The sequence below is a fragment of the Chiloscyllium punctatum genome, chromosome 39 (assembly GCF_047496795.1).
Source record: "Chiloscyllium punctatum isolate Juve2018m chromosome 39, sChiPun1.3, whole genome shotgun sequence".
In the NCBI taxonomy this organism is placed as follows: domain Eukaryota; kingdom Metazoa; phylum Chordata; class Chondrichthyes; order Orectolobiformes; family Hemiscylliidae; genus Chiloscyllium; species Chiloscyllium punctatum.
The window spans coordinates 16,982,442-17,009,143 of record NC_092777.1 but is presented as its reverse complement, the minus strand read 5'-3'; the positions used below and the strand labels follow the sequence as shown (position 1 = coordinate 17,009,143).

At 40.5% G+C, this 26,702-nt stretch overlaps 1 protein-coding gene across 5 annotated transcripts in view; it reads left to right on the top strand.

The window, feature by feature from the left end:
- Positions 1–26,702, top strand: part of mprip (myosin phosphatase Rho interacting protein) — a 441,123-nt gene that overhangs the window by 401,365 nt on the left and 13,056 nt on the right. For 4 of the 5 annotated variants that reach the window (XM_072558240.1, XM_072558238.1, XM_072558241.1 and 1 more), the window contains 6 exons: positions 6,791–6,908; positions 14,320–14,479; positions 15,263–15,376; positions 19,409–19,495; positions 20,761–20,923; positions 23,426–23,508. In XM_072558240.1, the coding sequence (XP_072414341.1) occupies positions 6,791–6,908; positions 14,320–14,479; positions 15,263–15,376; positions 19,409–19,495; positions 20,761–20,923; positions 23,426–23,508 (725 nt within the window). Of the gene's footprint in view, positions 1–6,790; positions 6,909–14,319; positions 14,480–15,262; positions 15,377–19,408; positions 19,496–20,760; positions 20,924–23,425; positions 23,509–25,937; positions 26,002–26,702 lie in introns of all 5 variants that reach the window. The other variant, XM_072558239.1, reaches the window with a different exon arrangement.

The window sequence follows — 26,702 nt, the reverse complement described above, 5'->3', positions numbered from 1 at the left end:
TACGTAAGGTGGAGGAAGCTAGGGTCAAGCTCAGCTCTACAGGATTACAGGCAAGCAAGGAAGGAGCTTAAAAATGGTCTGAGGAGAGCCAGGAGGGGGCATGAGAAAGGCTTGGCAGAACGGATTAGGGAAAACACAAAGGCATTTTACACTTATGTGAGGAATAAGAGAATGGTCAAAGAAAGAGTAGGCCCGATCAGGGATAGCATAGGGAATTTGTGTGTGGAGTCTGAGGAGGTAGGGGAAGCCCTAAATGAGTTTTTTGCTTCTGTCTTTATGAAAGAAACGAACTTTGTAGTGAATGAAACCTTTTGAAGAGCAGGTGTGCATGCTGAAATGGATATAGATAGAGGAAGCTGATGTGCTGAAAATTTTGTCAAACATTAAGATTGGCAAGTCGCCAAGCCTGGACCAGATTTGTCCTCAGCTGCTTTGGGAAGAGAGAAATGCAATTGCTTCACCACTTGCGAAGATCTTTTCATCCTTGCTCCCCACTGGAGTCGTACCTGAGGACTGGAGAGAGGCAAATGTAATTCCTCTCTTGAAGAAAGGAAATAGGGAAATCCCCGGCAATTACAGACCAGTAAGTCTCACGCCAGTCATCTGCAAGGTGTTAGAAAGGATTCTGAGGGATAGGATTTATGACCATCTGGAAGAGCATGGCTTGATTAAATGCAGTCAAAACTGCTTTGTGAGGGGCAGGTCATGCCTCACAAACCTTTTCGAGTTCTTTGAGGATGTGACTAGAAAAGTTGATGAGGGTAGAGCTGTGGATGTGGTGTATGTGGACTTTAGCAAGGCATTTGATAAGGTTCCCCATGGTAGGCTCATTCAGAAGGTCAGGAGGAATGGGATTCAGGGGAACATAGCTGTCTGGATACAGAATTGGCTGGCCAACAGAAGACAGCGAGTGGTAGTAGAAGGAAAATATTCTGCCTGGAAGTCTGCGGTGAGTGGTGTTCCACAGGGCTCTGTCCTTGGGCCTCTATTGTTTGTAATTTTTATTAATGACTTGGATGAGGGGATTGAAGGATGGGTCAGCAAGTTTGCAGATGACATAAAGGTTGGAGGTGTCGTTGACAGTATAGAGGGCTGTTGTAGGCTGCAGCGGGACATTGACAGGATGCAGAGATGGGCTGAGAGGTGGCAGATGGAGTTCAACATGGATAAATGAGAGGTGATGCATTTTGGAAGGTCGAATTTGAAAGCTGAGTACAGGATTAAGGATAGGATTCTTGGCAGTGTGGAGGAACAGAGGGATCTTGGGGTGCAGATACATAGATCCCTTAAAATGGCCACCCAAGTGGACAGGGTTGTTAAGAAAGCATATGGTGTTTTGACTTTCATTAACAGGGGTTTAAGAGTCGTGAGATCTTGTTGCAGCTCTATAAAACTTTGGTTCGACCGCACTTGGAATACTGTGTCCAGCTCTGGTCGCCCAATTATAAGAAAGATGTGGATGCTTTGGAGCGGGTTCAGAGGAGGTTTACCAGGATGCTGCCTGGACTGGGGGCTTATCTTATAAGGAGAGGTTGACTGAGCTCGGACTTTTTTCATTGGGGACCTAATTGAGGTATACAAGGTAATGAAAGGCATAGATAGAGTCGATAGCCAGAGACTATTTCCCAGGGCAGAAATGACTAACACGAGGGGTCATGGTTTTCAGCTGGTTGGAGGAAAGTATAGAGGGGATGTCAGAGGTGGGTTCTTTACACAGAGAGTTGTGAGAGCATGGAATGCGTTGCCAGCAGCAGTTGTGGAGGCAGGGTCATTGGGGACATTTAAGGGATTCCTCGCCATACATATGGTCACAGAAATTTGAGGGTGCATACATGAGGATCAGTGGTCGGCACAACATCGTGGGCTGAAGGGCCTGTTCTGTGCTGGACTGTTCTATGTTCTATGAAAAAGATGATCAGGACTCCAGATGTGGTCTTACCAGTGCCCTGTATATCTGAAGCATAATCTCCCTATTTTTGTGTTCAATTCTTTAGTAGTAAACAATAGCCTTATTAACTTTCCTAATTATTTGCCTTACCTGCATACTAATCTTTTGTGATTTTATATACCAGAAAACCCAGATCCCTCTGCATCTCAGAGCTATGCAAATATTTGTGCAACGTTTTTTATTCTTTCTACCAAAATGGACAATGTACAGTTTTCCACATTATACTCCATTTGCTACATCTTTGCCCACTCAATTAACCAATCTAGTTTTTTTTTTTTTGCAGCTTCCTTGTGCCCACTTCACAGCTTACCTTCCATCTTTGTCATCAGCAAACTTGGCAACCCATTCCTTTTATCCCTTCATACAAGTAATTTATATAAATTGTGAACAGTTAACGTCCCAGTACTGATCCCTTTGGAACATCACTCATTACTTCATGCCAACCTGAAAAGCATCTATGTTTACTCTGCTGACTAATCAATATCAATATGCTGCCCCAACCACCAGGAGTTTTTATTTTCTGTAATGACCCTTGATGCGGTAGTTTATCAGATGTCTTCTAGATAATCCTCTTCTGCTCACATGCATCCATCTAGTGATCTTGCTTCTTCAAAAAATGCACCATGCACTTTCACATAATTAAGGCATAATCCATGCATCTTGCCACAATTAATGCATCATCTTAATTCTTGGTAATATCCAGTGATAGGGATTATAATATTTCTGAGGTAAGATACTACCTAATTTAATTGAATGCAAATCGTTTTGTTCAGGTAAACAATTAAGCTCTTAATACAAACCCCAAGTTTTACATGAGTGCCACTTAAACTTTCACTTTTCTATGGAGCAGCAGTACCAACTCTTGTATCCTGAATAGTTTGTCAATTTGGCACAGGAAGAGTCATAGAGATGTACAGCATGGAAACAGACCCTTCGGTCCAACCCATCCATGCCAACCAGATATCCCAACCCAATCTAGTCCCACCTGCCAGCACCTGGCCCATATCCCTCCAATCCCTTCCTATTCATATACCCATCCAAATGCCTCTTAAGTATTGCAATTGTACCAGCCTCCACCACATCCTCTGCCAGCTCATTCCATACACGTACCACTCTCTGCATGAAAACGTTACCCCTTTGGTCTCTTTTATTACTTTCCCCTCTCACCCTAAACCTCTAGTTCTGGACTTCCCGACCCCACGGAAAAGACTTTGTCTATTTATCCTATTCATGCCCCTCATAATTTTGTAAACCTCTATAAGGTCACCCCTCAGCCTCTAACGCACCAGGGAAAACAGCCCCAGCCTGTTCAGCCTCTCCCTGCAGCTCAGATCCTCCAACCCTGGCAATATCCTTGTAAATCTTCTCTGAACCCTTTCAAGTTTCACAACATCTTTCCGATAGGAAGGAGACCAGAATTGCACGCAATATTCCAATAGTGGCCTAACCAATGTCTTGTACAGCCGCAACATGACCTCCCAACTCCTGTACTCAATACTCTGACCAAGAAAGGAAAGCATACCAAACGCTGCCTTCACTATCCTATCTACCTGCGACTCCACTTTCAAGGAGCTATGAACCTGCACTCCAAGGTCTCTTTGTTCAGCAACACTCCCTAGGACCTTACCATTAAGTGTATAAGTCCTGCTAAGATTTGCTTTCCCAAAATGGTGCACCTCGCATTTATCTGAATTAAACTCCATCTGCCACTTCTCAGCCCATTGGCCCATCTGGTCCAGATCCTGTTGTAATCTGAGGTAACCTTCTTCGCTGTCCACAATACCTCCAATTTTGGTGTCATCTGCAAACTTACTAACTGTACCTCTTATGCTCGCATCCAAATCATTTATGTAAATGACAAAAAGTAGAGGGCCCAGTACCGATCCTTGTGGCACTCCCACTGGTCAGAGGCCTCCAGTCTAAAAAACAACCCTCCACCATCACCGTCTGTCTTCTACCTTTGAGCCAGTTCTGCATCCAAATGGCTAGTTCTCCCTGTATTCCATGAGATCGAACCTTGCTAATTCATCTCCCATGGGGAACCTTGTCGAACGTCTTACTGAAGTCTATATAGATCACATCTACTGCTCTGCCCTCATCAATCTTCTTTGTTACTTCAAAAAAAAGTTTATGACTTGCCCAATAAAATATGCATTCAGCAATCCCTGATGTGATGCATGTGTCAGAGATTGAAAGGAGACTGGACTATTAAAACGTCATTGTTTACAAAGCGGGAACCATCCCACATCTGAAAATAGTCATCCCTGCTTGTTTGAGGGTCACCCCACGTCCGTTCTTATAAGTCTCCTCCAGAAAAGTGAGGCTGCCAAGAAATTATAGCTTAAGTGTATTATGTACACAGATTCCAAAGTTTGGATGGGTTTGAACAGAATGTGTCAAAAGTTCTTGCACTTGCAATAGTGAGAAACTGTTAATTCACATCAGGCGTTTGATGTGCTGTTCCATCTCTCCAAAAGAGTTGCCCACCTCTCCATTTTGTTTAAAGCTGTTTAATTCGTTCAACAGGGACCAAGAATAAAGAGGGAAATTGCTGTCAGACATTGTTAGGAAGATTAGGTCAGTGCTTATCACTTGCATATTTATAGCTATCTACCTGCCAAAAATATAAACTACCCTTTTGACCAAGCCTTCAGGACTCAAGCAGATTAAACCAGTAAGTATAATGTATAAGCATGAAGAAAATGAGAGTCTTTTGGGATTTTGTGAACCAGACTATTATGAGTTGCATGTGCTTATTAGAATTGACTTTGGAAGAATAGGAAGTCTTTTGAAACCATCAGATTACAGCTTTAATGGCATAAGGCAACAGAGCATTTTTCTAAATTATGCTATATGGCTGTAAACTATAAGGTCTGTATGGCTAAAGTGCAGCTCTTTTTTTCCCTTTACACTTTAGTGCAGACAAAAGAAAAGCATTGATCAACTGATCTGTCAACAACTTTTTAAGCTTGTCCTATAGAGCCCAGCATTACCTCTGGAAGGCCAATGTGATTACAGTTGAGAATTTTGGGAAATTGAATTTGATGTTTGTTGCAAACACAGTAGTAAAAATCAAAACGAAACAGCAAACAGCATTATTCAGATACAATTAAATGAAATCAAAGTAATAATTGGAAAAAATGTGTATGTCATAGTTGACTCTAAGTTGTGATTCATTTATGTTTCAACAATTTTTCGTGGATTCCGTGTTCACGATGCATTGTGAAAGTTTTATCATGGTGAGTGGATGAGTTTAGTTCTCAGTTGTAGTTTGCTACAAACCATGAGATTATAATATATTGTTACAGACGTGGAGCTCTGCTTTTGATTTGAAAATGTAGTGCTGAGATCAGTTCCAATAAAGTTCAGACATTTGGCATGGATTCTGTAACCACATTTCCCTGGTGATCTTTCAGCACAGTACCCTCTGTGGAAATAATTTCGTCTTGTCTTTATATGCAGTGACATAAACAAATGTGGGAAAATTCCCAGTGAAATCGTAAATGGATTGCATCTGTTTACCCCACAGGTCCTCTGTCCTTCACCATTAAATTTGTAAAAATTGTTAATACTCCCCTTTTACTCACACTTCTCAGAATTGGAATGAACAGTCCTCATTTGGTTGAAATTCAACTATTTTTCTCGTTGTGCAATCTTTGAAGTGCTGGCTTTGTTCCTGAGATAAACTATGCTACATCAAGTCTTTAACTTTACCAAAAATATGTCTTTTCACATTGGTGCGTGAATGAGGTCATATTGAAATCAGTCCTATTAAAAATGCATGCACATTAGACTAAATGTTCGCTCTTCACATACCTTTGGCACATTCTGTTTCTACAGCTGGGCTGATTTGTTCTGTGGAGTGTAGGTATTCTGGGAGAAAAAAATCACTTCGTTCATTCATTCACTTCATTTGACTTGATTCTGCATTTGTTAATTACTGTATTAAAACATTAAAGCAGTCAACTCTTCTTGAAGTATAACAAGTGGGTCCTTCCTGTTTGGTCTATGCATGGATCTTGGTATCAGTAACTTGAGAAGCACAAAAGGAAAATGAACAAAAGTCTTGTGGATGTGGGCAATGTGTATGAACACAAATGTTTCTTAAAACTAACTATATTTGCAGTGGTTTCTTTAGGTGTGGATGATGCTAGTGGTGTTGCTGGTTTTATACTGATCTTGTTCAGCAATAGCATATAAACTGGGAACATGCAATTTAAAAAGTACCATTATTCTCAGTTTTCAAAGGTATTGTAAAGGTATTTCGAGACGAAGGGCCTGTTTCCACACTGTAGGTAATCTAATCTAATCTAATCATTTTTAGACCTGACACCAAGTAGAATGAGTATATTGTTACTTGCCCCACTTCAACCCACTCTTTTCTGAGACATGTAAACTGAAGTTCCTTGCCTCTATTGTTGCCCTTTTCCGTGCAGTCTAAGATTTACCAAACCCAACTCAACACTTTGCCTTTTCGGTATGTTCTCAGTCATACATATTTTCTGTGCTGTAGTGACAAATCTACATATGGTTGCAGAAATAGTATGATATTCTTAGCAAAAAGATGATTGGTGTAATACTAACATTTTAAAAGTTCAGTGGTTTTGATTAAGAAATTTTGAAACCTCATTCTTCAACTTCTGCATATATTTAAGACCTCATCCCACTTGCATAAGTAGGGAGGAATCTGCAAGGATTCTTATTGTAATTAATGATATAGATTGCAGCCTCCTGGTGGGAAAGGGGTGATTATTTACTGATTATTTTGACTTTTTGATATTTTCACTTATATTTTTGTGCTTGTAGTTTTGAGCTTAGTGTTTCTCTTTTCTTTTAAACAAGCAATTGAAGCAATGAAGAACGCACACCGCCTGGAACTTGACCGTGAACTGGAAAGGATAAGAAAATCACAAAGCAGTAACGTAAATGCAGATCTTGATGAAATATGCAAACAGCACGAGTAAGTACAAGATAAATTGTGTTGGCTGGGTCAGCTGTTTGTCAGGTCTTGGCAGCATCAGGAGGTGGAGAAGTCAACATTTCAGGTGTAACCCTTCTTCAGTCCTGAAATGTTGATTTCTCCACCACCTGATATTGCCTGGCTTGTTGTGTTCTTCTAACTTACTGTTTGTCTACCTTGGATTCCAGCATCTGCAATTTTTTTGGACTTTCCAACAGATCTTGACTGCGTTTTGTATGACTCATGATCTCAAATACTTAACTACCTGACACCAAGTCGAGCAGTGTTTATGTCCTATACCTGCATTTTGAAGTGTCAGGCAATGCCTAAGAATATAAAGAATACCAGTTGGATCCACTCCATTAATATTACGAAGCAATTGGTTTTACAAATACTATAGACCCTGACAACATTGTGGTAGTAGTACTAAAGACTTGTGCTCCAGAACTTTCCACATGCCTAGCCACGCTGTTCTAGTACAGGTAGAACATTGACATCTATTCAACAATGTGGAAGGTTTCCCACATTTGTCTGATACACCCCAAGCAGGACAAATCCAATCTGGCCAATTACTGCCCCATCAATTTGCTGTCAATCATCAGTAAAGTGATGGAAAGTGAAGCAATAATCTGCTCACTGACACCCCGCTTGGGTTGTGTCAGACTCAATTAGCTCCTGAGCCCCAGCAAGCTTGGAATCAGGGGCAAACTCTCTTCTAGTTGGCGTCATATCCAGTACGTAAGATGATGGTTGCGGCTGTTGGAGGTCAGCCATCTCAGCTCCAGGACATCTCTGGAGAAGCTCCTCAGGGTGGTATCCTAGGCCTAACCCTCTTCTGCTGTTGCTTCACCAACCTTCCCTCCATCAAGATGTCAGAAATGAGGATGTTTACTGATGTTTGATTGCATAATGTTTAGCACCATTTGTGATTCTCTTCAGTCCATCTTTAAATGCAACAAGATATGGGCAATATCCACACCTGGGCTGACAGCTGGCAAGTAACATTCAAATTACACAAAAGCCAGGCAATGGTCACCTCCAATAAGAAACAATCTAACCACTGCCTCTTGACATTCAATGGCGTTATGAGCATCGATGGTAACCCCAGGGCGGATCCTCTGGGGCCTTGGATGGAGGTGACAGGGGAGGTGTGAGTGCGGGTTTTGTACCTCATGCAGTGGCAAGGGAAGGTGCCGGGGGTGGAGGGTGGGTTAATGGGGAGCGTTGACCTAACAAGGGATTCGCGGAGGGAATGGTCTCTGCAAAACGCAGGCAGGGGTGAGAGGGGAAATATATCCCTGATGGTGGGGTCTGTTTGTAGTTGGCAGAAATGGCAGAGGGCGATGCGTTGTATCCAGAGGTTGGTGGGGTAGAAGGTGAGGACCAGGGGTTCTGACCTCGTTGTGATTGGAGGGGTGGAGTTCAAGACCGGAAATGTAGGAAGTGGAGGAGATCCGTGGGAGGGCATTGTTGACCACGTAGGAGGGGAAATTGCCGTCCTTTAAGGAGGAGGCCATGTGGGATGTTCTGTGGTGGAATTGATCCTCCTGGGAGCAGATGCAACAGAGGTGGAGGAATTGGGTGTAAGAGATAGCATTTTTACAGGAGGAAAGGTGGGGAGTCAGTCATCAGAAATGGAAAGGTCCAGGAAGGGGAGGGAGGTGTCTGAGATGGTCCAGGTGAACTTGAGGTCAAGGTGTAAGGTGTTTGTGAAGTTATGAACTGTTCAATCTCCTCATGGGAGCATGAGGTGGCATCAATGTAGTGGAGGAAAAGGTGGGGAATGGTGCCAGTATAGCAGCGGAAGATGGACTGTTAGATGTACCAGATGAAAAGGCAGGCATAGCTGGGGCTCATGGGGGTGCCCATGGCTATCATTTTGGTCTGGAGGAAGTGGGAGGATTCAAAGGAGAAATTGTTGAGGGTGAGGACCAGTTCGACCAATCAAATGACTGTGTCAGTGGTTGGGAGAGAAGAAGATACAGGTAAATCTCTGTCGGATGTGGAAGGATCCTTTGGGGCGAGGGGAAGGCATGCGTGCAGGTTTTGTACCTCTTACAATGGAAAGGGAAGGTGCCGGGAGTGCAGCGTGGGTTAGTGCGTGGCCAACCATGATATCACCTCCACTCCCGGTGCCCCATAGAAGAAACAGAGGGCTTGGAGGCCTTCATTATGGCAGATAGATGTGTGCAGGGGTTGGATGTCCATGGTGAAGATGAGGTGTTGGGGAAAGGGAAACGAAAGTCATGGAGGAGGTGGAGGGATTGGCTGGTGTCCCGAATGTATGTGAAGAGATCCTGGACCGGGGGGACAGGATGGTGTCAAGGTATGCAGAGATACGTTCAGTGGGGCAGGAGCAAGCTACGACAATGGTTTGACCGGTGCAGTCAGGTTTGTGAATTTTGGGTAGTAGATAGAACCGGGTGGTGTGGGGTTCTTGGACTATGAGGTTGAAGGCTGTTGGTGGGAGATCCCCTGAGTTGGTGAGATTGCAGATCATCTGGGAGATGATTTGGTGATGGGAAGTTGTAGTCGTCATCAAGGGGGCGAGTGGCATAAGCAGTGTAGAGATAGGTGCACCAAAAGTACCACTGCCCTTGTCCACTGGTTTGATGGTAAGGTTGGGTTTGGGTTGGAGGGCTGCATGTTGCGAGGGTGAAAGGTTAGAATGGGGGTGAGAGAGGTGGGCAGGTTGAGGCAGTGAATGTCACAGCAGCAGTTGGAGATGTAGAGATCAAGGGCGGGTAACAGACTAGCACGGGGTGTCCAAGTGGATGGAGTGCATTAGAGGTGGGAGAAGGGGTCCTCTGAGGGTGGGCAGCAGTCCTGATGGAGAAAGTATGCACTGAGTCGGAGGTGGCAGAAGAAAAGTTCAATGTCGCAATGCATGTTGAATTCATTGATCCAGAAGCATACTGGGACAAAGATGAGGCTTATACTGAGGACCGATGGTTCAGCCTTGGTGTTGGGGAATTCTGGGTGGGATGGTAAAAATACAGCGGGGTTAGAGTTGGGAGTGGGAGCGGAGGCTGTCTCTAGAGTAAGTATGGTTATGGAGTCATGGGTGATGTGACCAACTGAAGTGATGTTCACCATGGGGTCAAGGGGGTGGGAGCATCCATGGGGATGGACATGATGTTACATGCGACTTTTGCGATTTCGGCGGTGTTCCAGTGAGTGATGTCAGTGGGGGTGGAAGTGGCTGAGGTGGTGGCAACTATGGGGGTGGAAATGACATGCAGGGTAGGCTTCATAGTAGTTTCGGTGGTGATCGCGGAGGCAGTTGTCTTGGCACAGTTGTGGAGGCAGTATATTCAGCAGTGGCTGCGGTCTGTGGGACAGCAGGAGTGGAGGTGACATCATGGTTTGCCACGCACTAACACACCCTGCACTCCCGGCACCTTACCTTTCCATCGTAAGAGGTGCAAAACCTACACACTTGCCTCTCCCTCGCCCCAAAGGATCCTTCCACATCCAACAGAGATTTACCTGTACATCCACACAAATTATCTGTTGTGTCCAATGCTCTCGATGTGGTTGTCTCTACGTTGGGATGACAGGGCGCCAACTTGCGGAATGTTTGAGAACATCACTGGGACACATGCAGCAAACAACCCCACCACCCTGTGACTGAACACTCAACTTCCCTTCCCACTCCTCCAAGGACATGCAAGTCCTGCGCTTCCTCCACTGCCAAACACTAGCCACCCGATGCCTAGAGGAAGCATGCCTCATCTTCCACCTTGGGACCTCTAACCACACAGGATCAATGTTGATTTCTTCAGTTTCTTATTTCCCCCACCCCCCCCCCCCACCTTATCCAGATTCAACCCCCCAACTTGGCACCACTCTCTTGAACTGTCCTAGCTGTCCATCTTCCTTCCCACCTATCTGGTCCACCCTCCACTCCAACTTATCACTATCACCCAATATCTTCATGTACCTATCGCATTCCCAGTTACCTAACCCCCAGATCCATCCCCTTCCCATTTATCTCTCAGCCCTCTTGGTGGCCCCCTCATTACTTATGAAGAGCTTATGCCTGAAACATCAGCTGTCCTGCTCGCCAGATGCTACCTGATCGGCTACCTTTTCCAGCTTTGCATGTTCTGATTCTGATCTCCAGTATTTGCAGTCCTCACTTTGTCCTAACCATTATGATGCAACAACAATGTAAATGAAATGCTCATGGACTTTGATATGCTTAGCAGCCAAGCTATGGAGAAGACGTGTTCAAAAATAATTCTGGTAAAAACATGAGAAGTCCAGATTCATGGTGGTACTGGCCTCCATGACCGACAGACTTTTACAGATGCACCATAGAAAGCTTTCTATCCAAGTGCATAATGGCTTGGTATGGCAATTGCTCTGCCCAGGACCATAGAAACTAAGAAATTTGCGTACATTGCCCAGATGTCACGGAAGTCAACCTCCCATCCAAAGGACTCAGTTTACACTTCTCGTTGCCACAGAAATGCTGCCAACATTATCAAAGACCCCTTCCACCCAGTAATACTCTCTTCCACCTCTTCAGTCAGATAGAAGATACAGAAGCTTGAACATGCACCAACAGATTCAAGAACAGCTACTTCCCTGCTTTTATTAGCCTGCTGAATGGATCTCTCTAATTTCAAATCTAATATTGACCTTTTGTGCACTTCCTGTGCAGTCATAACCTTGCATGCCTCACTCTGTCTCAGTACCCTATGATCTGTATGTCTTTATGATTTGCCTGTACTGCTTGAAAACAAAACTCTTCACTGTACATGTGACAACAATAAATTAGAGCCAATGATCTTCAAATGTAAAACCATACTAATAAGAGTTCCCTATAGATAATGCTGTGTATTGTCCTTGACACCAAGTAGTTAACTGAGGATAGAGTGAAGGTGTGTTGGTCAATGATGTACGGAATTGGCATCCCCTGCCCTATATAAGAATTGGTACCTAAATTGCCATTATACCAGAGGTTCTAACATCTGTAGTTATATCTTTTAGTTATGTGCTTCAAAGAGCCATTTGACATGCTCAAGCCAAATGGAGTAAATGAGTAATGACTGAGAGGAAAAAAACTTGTACAGAGTGTGGAGGTGTGTATTCTGCTCCACTTGATATTTTGTGGCTTTGTTGTCAAGTTATGGAGTGCTATTAATGCACAAACAATAATCAGGTTGTTCCAAAGATGGAGAATATCCAATTTGATAGATGAAGATTGGTTTTGGGATGCTGGTTTATGAAACTGAAAGCACCAAATCTGATGTAGAATAAGATCCTTACCATATTCAAAGTAACTCGGAACTAATTCAATTAACTATTTGTTCAGAGAGCTGAAGATGATTTGACAGTTCTTAAAGCAGTATGATTGTAATTTATTTTGAAAATATTTCATGAAATCGGAGGTACATTAATTTAATTTGAATTACCAGTGTTGTGTGAGCAAATAGTTTTATATTTATTTAAGCAGTCACATGAAAGCATTCGTATATTTTGGTGGTAAAACCTAACACACTATCACAAGGTGATGGAACATTGGCGAGTGTTCTGCAGTCCACTGAAATTACACATCTCGCCCTGTTGTAATTGAAACCTGCTGGTTCTCACCAGCATTGTCATAAGGAGGACTAGGCAGAGGTCACGTGATTATCAACCAGGAGAAAGGGCATGAGTTGTCCCATGTAGTTCACTAATCTCACAATTTCAGAAAGAAGTGGTTAGTGATAATTTGCTTTTAAATCATGAAGTTTTAAAAAGAAAGCACCTTTTTATTTCTGGTAAACCTTGTAACAAAAGTTTGTTTATCTCTTAAATACTGAAAATTGACCTAAAACACATTACAAAAACGGAATTGTACAAACACTAATTTCTCTCACAGGTTGACCAGCTGATCTAGAAGGTAAAAACAATGACTGCAGATGCTGGAAACCAGATTCTGGATTAGTGGTGCTGGAAAAGCACAGCAGTTCAGGCAGCATCCGAGGAGCAGTAAAATCGACGTTTCAGGCAAAGCCCTTCATCAGGAATACTTGTGCCCGAAATGTCGATTTTACTGCTCCTCGGATGCTGCCTGAACTGCTGTGCTTTTCCAGCACCACTCCCCCAGCTGATCTAGAAGGAAGTGCTGATTTTTGTTTTCCATTAGAGTACAAACAAAAGCTCTGGTATTTGTCTGAGTTGATTTTCAATGTGCTTCCAAAAATATGTAGTTGATTCTCCGGCAAGGGTTCTGAATCTAAATAAAGGAAACTACAACACTGAGAGGCCCAAACTGACTATGATAAATCAGGAAATGTTACTTAGTGATAATAGTGGAGAGGCAACAGCAGACATTTAAAGAGCACATGGATGAACTGCAACAAATGTTTATTCCTGTCTGGTACGAAAACAAGATGAGGAAGGTGGCGCCACTGTGGCAACTAAAGGAAATTAGGGATAGTATTCGATCTTGAGATGGGCATATAAATTAGCCAAAAATTAGCAGACCTGAGGATTAAGAACTTAGAATTCAGCAAAGGGGGATAAAGGGATTTATTAAGAAAGGGAAAATGGAATATGAGAGTAAGCTTATAAGACACTTACAAAACTATGTAAAAGCCTCCATAAGAACGTGAAGGCAAATGTAGATCTCATACCGTCAGAAGTAGGAAGTTATAAGGGAAACAAAATGAATCCTTTATTTCTACTTTCATAAATAATGTCTGAAAAATGTTGGCGAACACATGGTTTTGAGAGGGAGATGGACTGATGGAAATAGGTATTAGTAGAGAAATGGATATGATTGAGGCTGATAAATCACCAGGCCTAATAACCTACATCCCAGAATACTTAAGAAAGTGACCATTGGTAGTCATCTTTCAAGATTTTATAGGCTCTGGAGCAGTTTCTATGAATTGGAGGTTATGAAGTGAGGCTTGATTGGTTAATACTATGTTCACTAGAGTTTCGAAAAATGAAGTGTGTTCTCATAGAAACCTATAAAGTTATAACAGGAGTAGACCGAGTAAATACAGGAGGATGTTCCAGATGACCAGCAAGCTCAAAACCATGGGATACAGTTTGTGTGTGGGTAGCCCATTTAGAACTGAGCCAAGGAGAGATTTCTTCACCAAGAGAGTGTTGAGTTGAATTCTGTGGCAGAGTGATTCCAAAACATTGAATGCTTTCAAGAAGGTGCTAGACGTAGTTCTGAGAGCTAAAGACATCAAAGGGGTTGGGGAGAAAATGGGAACAGGATACTGAGTTGGACAATCAGCCATGCCCATATATAATGAAGAAGTAGACTCTCAAGAATAATCTATTTCTGCTCCTATCTTCTTTGTTTCTATCTTTGCCGTATTAGTAATGAATTACCGTTTAAAAATTGAACGTGTTTAGCAGTATTCAGGAAATAAACCATTTCAAAATTGTTTAACAGTGAGGAACTGGCATCATTACAACGAGAAATTGAGGTTTTGTCAGAACAGTACTCCCAGAAGTGTTTGGAAAATGCACACTTGGCTCAGGCTTTGGAAGCAGAGCGACAGGCATTAAGACAATGCCAGCGTGAAAACCAGGAACTCAATGCACACAACCAGGTATGATGTGCCTTCCAACATTTACAATGTAAATGCCACTAAATTGCCACATAATAAAAACAAGGCTTTACACTGTTTAAACAAAGATAGTGTGAACTGATCTTTGGGGAGAAAAGTATTCTAATTCTGGTTTGAGAAGTACATAACTGGGGGCATAGAAAACTATATCAATTTTGGATGTGATATCTCACTGTTCAGTACCCTGATCAGGTCTACGGATAAAAACTAGTCAATTTTCCCAAGCACTGTCTTGTGGAGAAAATGGGAGTGATGATCGAAACCAGATCTTCTTTTTATGTTCCTGTCAATAACTTTCTAATGCTAGGTCCTTTGATATTCCTTTTCGAGCCTAACTGTTAAATCATGGTCAGCTGCACAATACTGGTTATGGAAACCGCAGACTGACAATCTGGGTGTCTGTGCAGCTCTCTCCACAATCTGGTTTACACATAACTATTGCTCCCTTTTTCAAATCTCTTACCTAAGTTACCTCTTCGCAGTCCTTTTGTTGTACTTGGTCAGCCTTCAATACCCAGTGGAACTTTTGGTCCTTTTGCAATTGGATCCGCCGCCTAGCCAAACTGACCTATTTCAAGAATCCGTAATTTGTTGGTGCAGTTGGCTGAATTTGTTATTGTTCAATAGCATGCAATTTGACTAATCTTTTTGTTCTGTCTTCTCTCTTGGCTATTTAAGTGTACCTCTTTTTGAGTTTTACCTTTCTAAGTGTAAGTTAGTGTTTATTTTCCTTTTTGTTTTTACTGGATTTATTATTTTTAATAGGAACTGAATAATCGTCTGGCTACAGAAATAACCCGACTGAGAACAGTGATGACAGGTGACAGTGGAGGAGATGTTACTGGCCTATCACAAGGCAAAGAAGTATATGAATTAGAGGTAAGCTATACGTTTATAGAATAAAACTTCATGAACAAAGGAATCAAGGTATTAAGTGTATCTATGTACAAGTTTGTTCTTGATTCAAGATATGATTGTGTAAGATTTTGTCACTGAGTAACCACTGGGATCTGGTGCCTGTGATTGTCAGATTAGTATTCGTCTTCAGAATTACTCGGTGCCAATTTTCTTGAGAATGGATAGAATCACAAAAAGGCGCTGTGAATCATAAATGGGAACGCAGGAAGGAAAAGGGAAAAATGGCAGTGTTTGCAAAAGCTGAAGAGATCAACTAAACTATCTGATGTTTGTTTTGAGAGTTGTAGGAAAAATAGATATACTTACATACATTTAAATATATGGAAGTTGTCAAACTGTTTTATGTTTCTTTTCAAAATCTTCCCAAAAAGTTTAAATACAGATAAGGAAAATCGGAAGGCACTCTAGCAATATAATATAAAGCAATCAAACACGATCCATTCAGTCTGCAGTAAATCAATTTTTAAAAATATCCAAAAGTGATTGCGGTCAGATCTTGTACTGACATGTACAGTTACCCCAATATATTGAACGAGATACCTGTTTTACTTCACCAGTTTCCAGCTTGAAATTGTGTTGAGGCCATCACTGTTTTGTCTTTACTTTTCTCATTTTTGGTTTGGAACTCCAAGTTGAAGTTGAAAATGAAAATTGAAACTTGAACAGCAGCTTGCTTTAAGAGAAGGAAACTGGTATTTGCATATGGGATCTGACCTAGAACAATAATTATTGGCTAATTGTTGTTCTAAGAACACAACAGATTAGATTAGATTCCTTATAGTGTGGAAGCAGGGCCTTCAGCCAAACAAGTCCACACCGACCCTCCGAAGAGTAACCCACCCAGAACCATTTCCTTCTGACTAATGCACCTAACTATGGGCAATATAGTTTGGCCAATTCACCTGACCTGCACATCTTTGAACTGTGGGAGGAGACCAGAGCACTGGAAGGAAACCCCTGCAAAACGCAGGGAAAATGTTCAAACTCCACACAGTCGCCCAAAGCTGGAATCGTACCTGGGTCCCTGGCGCCATGACTCAGCAGTGCTAACTACTGAACCACCGTGCCACCCACCCCACTGCTGAGCCACTGTGCTGCCCCGATGTTTCAGCACCAGGAGGTGAAATGCTCAGTGACTGAGGAGGGTGAGCATGTTATTGCTGAAGCTTTATCCTGAATGTAAACTGTTTAAAATTTAAGAATGTAACCAAAAAGTAATAAAGCAATTAAGCTAGTGGAAGGTGACCAGAGTGATCATTAAACAAAATCAATCAATAAAGTTTGGTATGACAACATCGTAGATAAATAGAAAGTCACTGAAAATTTCCTAAAAAGTGAGGATAATTCTGTATGACAGTCACTAATTAAACACAAAAACAAATCCTGAATTAAATAGATAAGCACAGTCCGCTTCTACTGAAGTAGATGCTGAAGAAATTCCAGAGTGGTAGTATTATCTTGAGTGCTGGTAAGGAAGTGGAGAATTCCACATTGACCAGCCAATGAAGAAGGGATTGTTGTTAACAGATAGTGGGATTGCGCAGTTATTGTAGGGAGATATTATGAGTAGCACATGAAATGCCATGACAGGATATGGGGTCTGAAAGACTCTGACGTCCATAAACGGGTATTTTACCTGACCAAAATTGCAGGAAGATGTTGTACGATTTTGTAGAACATGCTATACTTATCAAGTTGTAGGTAAACTTCAACGATTGATTTAAATAAGCATCCCTGATTCCCGTACTGGTTTTTGAAGAAACATGAAGTCATGTGCTAGTGGATGGTGTTGGACCACAACCTAAAACAAAAGCTGGAAATTATTATATCCTTTACAGTTATGGATATGACTCAATTTCAAAGGTATATCCTTAAGGACAATCAGAGCTTAGGTGGTAATAGAAAAAGTAATACTGTTTACAAGTTAGTTAGTAGGTGACATCTAATTGATATTCCTGCTTGTAGGAAAGAGAATCAGTTATGTGACGTGAATATGTTGAAATAGTACTAGCATAGAGAAGACAATAAGATAATACAGGTGCGTCAAGTAGTAATAATAGAGGAGGCTTGAAGAAAAAAGGATGAGGTCAAAGGAGAAGTGGGCCGTTCCCAAAGTGAACTTCCTTCTATGAGATTAACAAACTTGGAGATAGAGAATAGAGCCATCATTTTCATATCTGGAGAAAGACCAACAAGATGATTGCTCAGGAAATAAAGAACTTTGGAACGATGTTCTTGGGTATACCACATCAGCCAAACATGAAGTTGATGCAGATAATTCAGACATGATAAAACAAAGCCCATATTGGTTAAATTCAGAGCAACAGGCTCAAGTAACAAAAGAAATTCAATGCATGATGGAGAATCAATTGATCAAACCAAGCCAGAGTAATTGGATTTCTTCAGTAATGTTGGTTTTTATGCTAGTAGATCGAATAGATTGTATTGAATGTAGGAAACTAAATGCAATCGCAAAGACTGATTGAAAGTATTCCCAGACTAGAAGATTGCACTTTTGTCGCACCCAATGGATTGCTTTAATGTGAGGATATGCCATTTGGATTTAAGGACACCCCAACCGTATTTTGATGATTAATGAACAAAATCACTTAATTGTGTAGTTCACTTCAATTATATTGTGGTGTGTAGTACAACATGAAAGGAACATGTAGAACAGTTAAGAAACATGTTCAGGCAATTACAGTGGACGAGGCTGGTGTTAAATCTCGCAAAAAAGTACATTTGCAAAAGCAAAAAATATATTTGAGACATGTTGCAGGGCAAGGACAAGTTTCACACAAAAGAAGAAGCTGTAAGTTTCCTACCTCCTCAAATGAAACATTGTGTAATAAAAGTTTTGGGAATGTGCTGATTTTATCAGAATATTATAGCTAATTTTAGTACAATAGACATACCCTGTATGAAAGCAAAGACAAATGTCACGGTCATTAGAATGCCAGGCAGCTTTGAAAAGCTGAAAGCAATTTTAACATTAAAATCAATCTGTATTAACTATTTCTCAAAATGACAAACATTTTAAACCAACAGTAGACACTGGTAATTTTGGAATTGGAACAGTTTTCTTACAGGATGGAAAGGTTACAATGGAGAAGCCATTGCATTATTTACCAAGAAGTGAAATGAACATCAGAACATATTCCAGTACCTCCTTTTGGGAGTGGGAGTATTGACAGCTCTTTAACATTTCAATGTTTGTTTTATATGGAAACTGAACATTTGCTTCTTGCTGACCATAATCTGTTTCATTGAGAGACTCAAGATTGTTCCATTAGTAATGTGCATTGTTCCAGAAAAGAAAATATAATTGCTGATACATTATCCCAAATGTAAACTGTTGAAAATTTAAGAACGTACCCAAGAAGGTTGTGTAGTGATTAAGAACCTAATGGGAGGAACAATTTGAATGGCTGAGAGTTTTGTGTTTTGTTTGACGTTTAAGTCTTACTAACCTTGTCATGAAACGCATTCTTGAAATGGCATTTCATGTTTTGAAGGTGGAGGCATGTTGAGGCCATCACTTTTTTCCCTCATTTTTGGTTTGGAACCATGTGCTGAAATTAAGAAACAAACGTTGAACAGCAGTTTGTCTTTCTTTAAAGAAAGAGTGAGCAAACAAATAAGTTTACATATGGGAACTGGTCTGGAAAGATAATTGTAGATAAATTATTGTGCTGTGGACAGTTTCTTTTTAGTTTGTTTAGTTTTGCTCTTCTAAAGTTATAGTATTAAACATAAATGATTAATTTCTGTTTAAGTTATAAATTTGGTACCTGATCTGTTATCCTTTAAAGTCTGCTTATGAACAATTGAGCAATTTTGAGGGTCATTAAATATGTTAATTTCAGTATGCTGTGAATCCAGTGATTGAGACTGATTTGCTATGGTTTGCTAACTCCTGTGTTGCAACAATTTGATTTAAGAACATTGTTAAAATAGTGCAATATTTACTACAATTATTTGTGTCCTCTCTAGGTATTGCTGCGGGTTAAAGAATCAGAAATACAGTACTTAAAACAGGAAATTAATTCCTTGAAAGATGAACTGCAGACTGCTCAGCGTGTAAGTACTCTTCTCATTATGCAAAGTACCTGATTTTAGCTTTTTTATTTCATTCATGTTAAAAATAACAAGATTATTTTTAGATTTAGCCCTCTTATTTTCCTCTTCTACTGAAGATCATTCCACTTGAGGTACCAGCAGCCCACTATATCTCCACTGACCAAGATTAGCCAACTCCGTACAGATAAGAAATGGAGTCTGAAATTGTTGGTGTGAATATCCCTGATCAAGCCAGGCAATGCATTGTCCACAAAACCATTTGAAACATTTATGCTATTCGTCAATAAATACTTCTTTATTTGTATTATAAATACTAATTGATATAAATCTTTTGAAGGAGCAAAAAGGGCTCAGATTCATCAACAGTCATGAAATATTTTATGTTTTGTTAATCTGGTTGCTATTCCAAGAAATACATTTACATTTCGTGGTGTACAGCAGAAACTGAAGAGAGTGAGATGTACTGTAGTGGGTTGGATTTGGAATGGAAAGTAGCCTCTTACTGAACTCTTATTGTTTAGTGCCATCTGGTGTCATCACCGAAAACAACAACAGTGAATATGAAAGCAACAATGTAAATTAAGTGCACATATCTGAGAATTGTACCATGATTACAGCACAGAGCTTTATAGTTTGGTGTACAGCAGCGTTGCATTTATTCTCAGAAATCCCAGTAGTGATCAGTTTCAAAGTTTTAAATCATTTAGAAATGTGCATTGGATCCATTCTTGACACTAATGTCAGCTAATGAAATATGTTGAACTCTAAATTTGACATGGTTTAAGCAAAAAAAAAATTACCTTCCTTCATTAATGATGGGAGTAGTATGACATTTATCCAGAAATATTTTGAATCCATGGTACAAGCTAAACAAGATTTTCCAATAAATGAAGTCTAACTATTGCTATGCAATGGAAATGGGTTGATGATAAGTGCAGGGAGTTGGGTCAGTGATGTGTTCAGCATTGGAGGAGTGTGGGCTTGTCCTTTTTTCAAAACTATCTTCCTGGAGCAGGAAGAAAAATAGAGAAGAATGAGCAGTTTTCCTTGGGCAAGTCAAAGGTGATGGCAGATGTCTAAACTTACATCAGTGTGATGGGAGCTGTGGTGACGACTGACCATTAGTAATTCAGAGGTGACAACATGCCAAAGGCAAAGCCAAGTGATGAGCAACCTGGAAGTCAGTTACTATCACAGGATTGAGATAACTGTGTTCTGTTATTCGCAGTGTAATCTGTTTGTATTCTGCGCATTCATTTCTTCAGGATAAGAAATATGCTACAGACAAATATAAAGACATCTATACAGAGCTAAGTATCGTAAAAGCTAAATCAGAGCGTGACATAAACAGACTAAAAGAGCAGCTGCAGCTGGCACAGGAAGCACTGGGAGAGCAGCCGATGGATGAAACGGAGCACAGCAGATACGGTACAGCAAATGGAAATTAAAAATAGCTGGTATAATTTAACTGGTTTTACATAGACTATGCTTTCGATATGGTAAATAACAATCTCTTCAGTATTCGTTGATACAATGGGTGATTGAGGGATTAACCTCACAAAAAAATGGTTTGGACCAGACCAGTGGCTTTATTTGAACAATCATTGGAATGGAAAGATAAGTTTTTGTTGTTCTGAAAAGATAAAATCATGCAGCTGAAGAGTTTCTTCTTGACGCATTGTATGATCTGGACTATGCATAACATTATTCTAATCCGGTTTCTCAGAATCCAACTGATTTAACATCTTCCATTTTGTTTTAAGCAAGGGAGAGAGACAGGAAGACTCTAGATTTCAACCCATTCATACTCCGAGAAAAACAAATTGAGTTGAAGTGTAGGTCAGCGGTGTGCTGAGGAAGAGGAAATGCTTCACTCCTTCCTACTCCTGCTAGCCAGGGATCTCTGCTGGCAAGAACAGGATGTATCTATGAAACAAATACCATTAACACCTATCTCTACACTTATGATTGAATCGGCTGACAGACCAAATTAAACCTTATTCCAATATGCGTCAGTGCCTTCAAGAGGCAAACAAGCAGAAATTTATTTGGTATGGGGAGCTTAGTTTTGAATTTGTTATTACAGCAAGTTAGAATGAAATTAATTTAACTTGATGAAATTATATTCATGGGAGTACTATATTTAAAATACTACTACTGTTACACTAGCTCCTGTGTGGATTTACTCTATTAAGGAAGAAGATTTAATTTTTCTTAAAATTTTCTAGAGTGCTTCACCACTGCTAAGGCAATGATTGCCAAGCTTAGTACCTTAAGATATTCAAGAGGGCATTGGATGATTATTTGGATAAGAATGACATGCAAGGGTATGGGGGGAGAAAGTAGCAAATTAGCACTAGGTAATGACCATCTCGCGTTGGTGCAGGAATGTTCGGCTGAATTGAAGCAGAAGACAGCCAAACACTTCTTTTGGTTTTGCTACAGTATGATTTCTGCCCAGATTTGTCCTGTACATAAAAAGCAATACAAATTCAACCTGGCAATTTAGGCCTGTTAGTCTGCTGTCAGTCATTAGTAAAGTTATGGAGGATGTCATCAATGTTGCTATCATTCAGCCAAGACCACTTGTTCCTGACCTCATTACAGCCTTGTTTCAAACATGGACAAAAGTGCTCATTTCCAGAGGTGAGGTGAGTGTGACAGCCTTTGACATTTAGGCTGCATTCGACCAAGTGTATCTTTAAGGACCCCCAGCAAAACAGGAATCAGTGGGTATCTGGGCAAACTCTCTAATGGTTGGAGTCATAGCATTTGGTTGTGGCTATTTGGAGGTCAGTTATCTCCATTCCAGGACTTCTCTGCAGGAGTACCTCAGGGTAATGCCCCAAGCCCAGCCATCGTCAGCTGCTTCATCACTGGCCTTCCCTCCCCTAAAAAGTCAGAATGGGGACGTTTGCCGATGATTGCATAATGTTCAACACCATTCATGACTCCTCAGATATGGAAGCAGTCCATCTTCAAATACATCAAAGTCTGGACAATATTCAGACTAGGACAAGTGGCAAGTAACATCTGCACCCCACAAATGACAGGCAATAACCATCCCCAATAAGAGACCATCTCACCACTGCCCCTCGGTATCCCATGGTGTCGCCATCACTGAATCTTCTACAGTCAACATCCTGGTAGTTACCATTGACCAGCAACTCAGCTGGACTCACCACATAAACATTGGCTACTAGAGCAGGTCAGAGGCTAAGAATACTGCAGTGAGTAATTCATCTCTTGACGTCCCAAAGCCTTTCCACTTTCTGAAAGTCAGGAGTGTGATGGAGTACTCCCCACTTCCCGAGGTGGGTGCAACTCCAACAACACTCAAGCTTGACACCATCCAGGATACAGCAGCCACTAAATTGGCATCACATCCATAACCATCCACTCCCTCCATAACTAATGCCCAGTAGCAGTATTTACAAGATACACTGCAGAAATTCACCAAAGATCCTTAGACAACACCTTTCAAACCCATGGCCACTTACATCTGGAAGGCCAAAGGCAACGGATACATAGAAACACCACCACCACCAGTAAGTCACTCACCATCTTGATTTGGAAATAAATTGCCATTTCTTCACTATCATTGGGTCAAAATCCTGGATTTCCCTCCCTAAGGGCATTCTGGGTCAACCTACAGCACGTGGATTGCAGCAGTTCAAGAAGGCAACTCGTCACGACATTTTCAAGGGCAACTAGGGGCGGATAATAAATGCTGGCCAGCCAGTGATGTCCACATTCCATGATTTTTTTTTAAAATTGGACAATTGCAGCCATTATGTCAACTGAAATTGATTGTAAGCTCTTAATGGAAACGAGGTCAATTTAATGTATAAAAGTGTTTTTGAACTTGGTCCTTAAAATTAAGCTTTGGATCAAGATCAATTTAGAAAAGCTGTAATTATTTTTTCTCAGATATAATGAAATCAAAAAGCAATCCAGATATTCTAAAGATGGCAGCTGCAGCAAAACGAGCAGATCGAACACAAAGATCAAAGGTAAGCTCTTAATTGTTTCACATATCTAGTAAACATTCTCTCTACCTCAGGCTAAACTGCAGTACTGTCACTAATTTCAAGTACTTAGGTATATATTCTAATTAAGATCATGTGTATGACACCCTTTCGTTTTTCCGACAAAGGTACTTAGTCTCTACTGTGCAGGTAAATTCCTCAGGGAAAGGAGGAAATTCCTTTATGTTAAATTCTGTTAGCATAATTAATTTATTTATCAGTTTTATCTTTTGCAAATTGGCTTGAAAAACAAAATCCTCCTTTGTTTACTATCTAATCTAAAGTAATAAATATGCTGAATTTGTGAACTCGAACTAAATCAGGTGCTTTGTGTAGGTTCTGAGGTTTTATACCCTCGGTGTAGATATGGCTGAGACTATAGTCACTTCAACAGCACAGTTTCCAAATAGTCTGTCATAAACCACGTGTAGCAGTTAAGTATTCTGGTAACTGTCCTGTTGACTTTGTTTATGATAGAAGCTGAAAGGGTGTTGAAATTACCATTTTCCATACCAGATGTAGGGAATGGTTTAGAAAATAAGCTGGTATTCTCAGTTATGTAGTCTGCATTTTCTGGCAAGTGCATTGTCATAGGTAGTAAGTGAGGAATGGGATTGGACTCTGTTTTAACACCTGTGGTGCATTAGCCAGCTGGCAATGGGTGAGCATCAGCTATCATGTGCAAATATCCGTTTGGGCAAGATTTTGAGATCTGCAGGCATCTATAAAAACCATATCCCAACTTTAGTCGGCATTTTTAGGAGAGCAACAAAGGATACTGGTTTAGACGGGAGGATTTAGTATATGGTGTGTTAGTATTTCTGCTATTAAAAGAATATTTCTAGTTCTTGCAGATGTGCGCACATAATCCTAATAAAAAATTTGCCTTGACTTGGTGCATAGCTTAGAAAAATCAACCCAGTATTAAAGATTTGTCCTATGAGTTTTTGAGTTACTTGTGTTCACATTTTTAGACACTTCATCATAAGGTAAGCTACCAAGTCAAGCTGCATATCATTTATTTGTTTTATTTTTAAACAAATGCACCTATACTAAACTGTTCCAATGTAAAGCAGATCTTCCCCGAGGTGGAATATTGAGTTCATATTAAAACAATTTTAAAAATCCAGGCAAATTGCAAAAATGACCAGTTATAATTTGTGTAAGTTTCATATGATTATTAACAGTCCTGTTTCTACACTGTAGGGAATCTAATCTAATCTAATAATAGATCAAATATAAAAGAACTTCATCTAATAAAACCTGCTGATAAAGAAGGTGGGAGAGTCCAGAACTAGTCATAGGTTTAAGATGAGTGTGGAAAGATTTAAAAGGGACCTTGGGGACAACTTTTTCATGCAGGCGATGGTGCGTGTTTGGAATGAGCTGCCAGAGGAAGTGGTGGAGGCTGGTACATTATCAACATTTAAAAGGCATCTGGATGGGTATATGAGTAGGAAGGGTTTAGAGGGATATGGGCCAAATGCTGGCAAATGGGACTAGATTTATTTAGGATGGCTGGTCAGCATGGGCAAGTTAGACCAAAGAGTCTGTTTCCGTGCTATATATCTGTGACTCAAGCCATTGTCTTATTTATTGTAAAAGTGCAAGTCCTTTTTGGCACATTTCTTCCCCTTTCCTTCCCTCTTATAAACTGAAGGTGCTGATTCCTTATACCCTGGGTGAATATGGTAATGGCACTTTGGGTAAGATGGGCTGGTCACCCTCTGTTACCCTCATAACTTGAAAAATAAAATTTAAAAAGTGACATGCATCTTTATGAAAATGACTCTTTACAAATACCACCAAGAACATCATTCTCCAATTACTGAATATCTTTTGTTAGACAGCAGCATCTGAGAAGTGAAGGGAAAATTTAAGTGGAGTTATGTTGGAATTGTGTTGGTTAATTTAATTGCATTTGGAAAATAGGGAAGCAGCTTCTCCACGTTTTGAGAGGTTTCTGGCACATTTTCTTTCAAAGAGAAAAATACAATGGGAAATGATTAAAGATTAAAATTGTTGTATGTGTGGTATGCCTTCTAAAGACATTGAACTAAGTCAAAATACTGATGTTTCCCCAGAACTTATCAATGATTCAACTCTGGCCATACCTTAGAAGATAGATGTAAGATCACTAAAAGAAGAAAGCGCAAGGGAAATATTGATTTGACTTTGATTTTTGTTTTTACTTTGCTCATGAAAGAAATGAATAAAGCCAGTCAGATCAGCTTGCATGGAAGCACCAGACAATACTAATCTGCGTCAATTACTTTTTATAGATTTCCCCTCGAAATAAACTGCTTAACACTGGGTAGTATTCATCCAGAAATGTTAGTCTGTGGTTCATGGGTTATTAGTAATGCTTTGCTTTCTAACTTTATTTCATTTTGCTCCTCTTCTTCATCCTTTAGTCTGTGAGTAAAGCGCTGGCATGGGACAGCTAGAGCTGCTTGATGATTGACACCTTCCCTTTAGGTAAACCATTGGTTATTGTCACTGAGTGAAGGCATGTCACTTTGGGATTTGGGCTGTTTTTTTGTGTGGACATGCACTGGTGTTTATCTGGGTTTGTGTCCTAGACTCTGCTTTGGCCTTTATGAAATTAAATCTGTTATTGTTGTGTCTGCATGCATATTTTCAAAGAGTAAGATAAGCCATAAATTCATGTAAGACATGCTTAATCCCTGCACAACAACCTTACCAATCATTTCATATGCAGAAATTCAGACTGGACCAATACCTGTCTCAATAAATTACATGATCCAAAATATAGCAGCTTGTGCAGTGGGTCAACTCGTGGGAAAATACTTGTGGGAATCTTTGAAGTAAAAGTTCCTTTTCTGATTTTAATTGCAAGGTTTTTCAAATATGTTTCTGCTCTATGCAACTTTCTCCCAAAAAATGCAGTAGATGCCAGTTCAATTAATAATTTTTAAATCCATGATTAATATATGTTTGGAGAAAATATTCTGAAGAGGATGGATCCAGGAGTAGAGATAGAATACAGATCAGCCATGACTTGATTGAATAGCAAAAGAAGCCTTCAGGTGATGAATGGTCGACTCCTGTTCCATTGTTCCCAAGATAGGTCAACACAAGACTTTTGACTGTTGTGACCCAACAACAGCATTGGAAGTATACACTGTAGTATGTTTGCCTGGTCTCTGTTCCTTTTA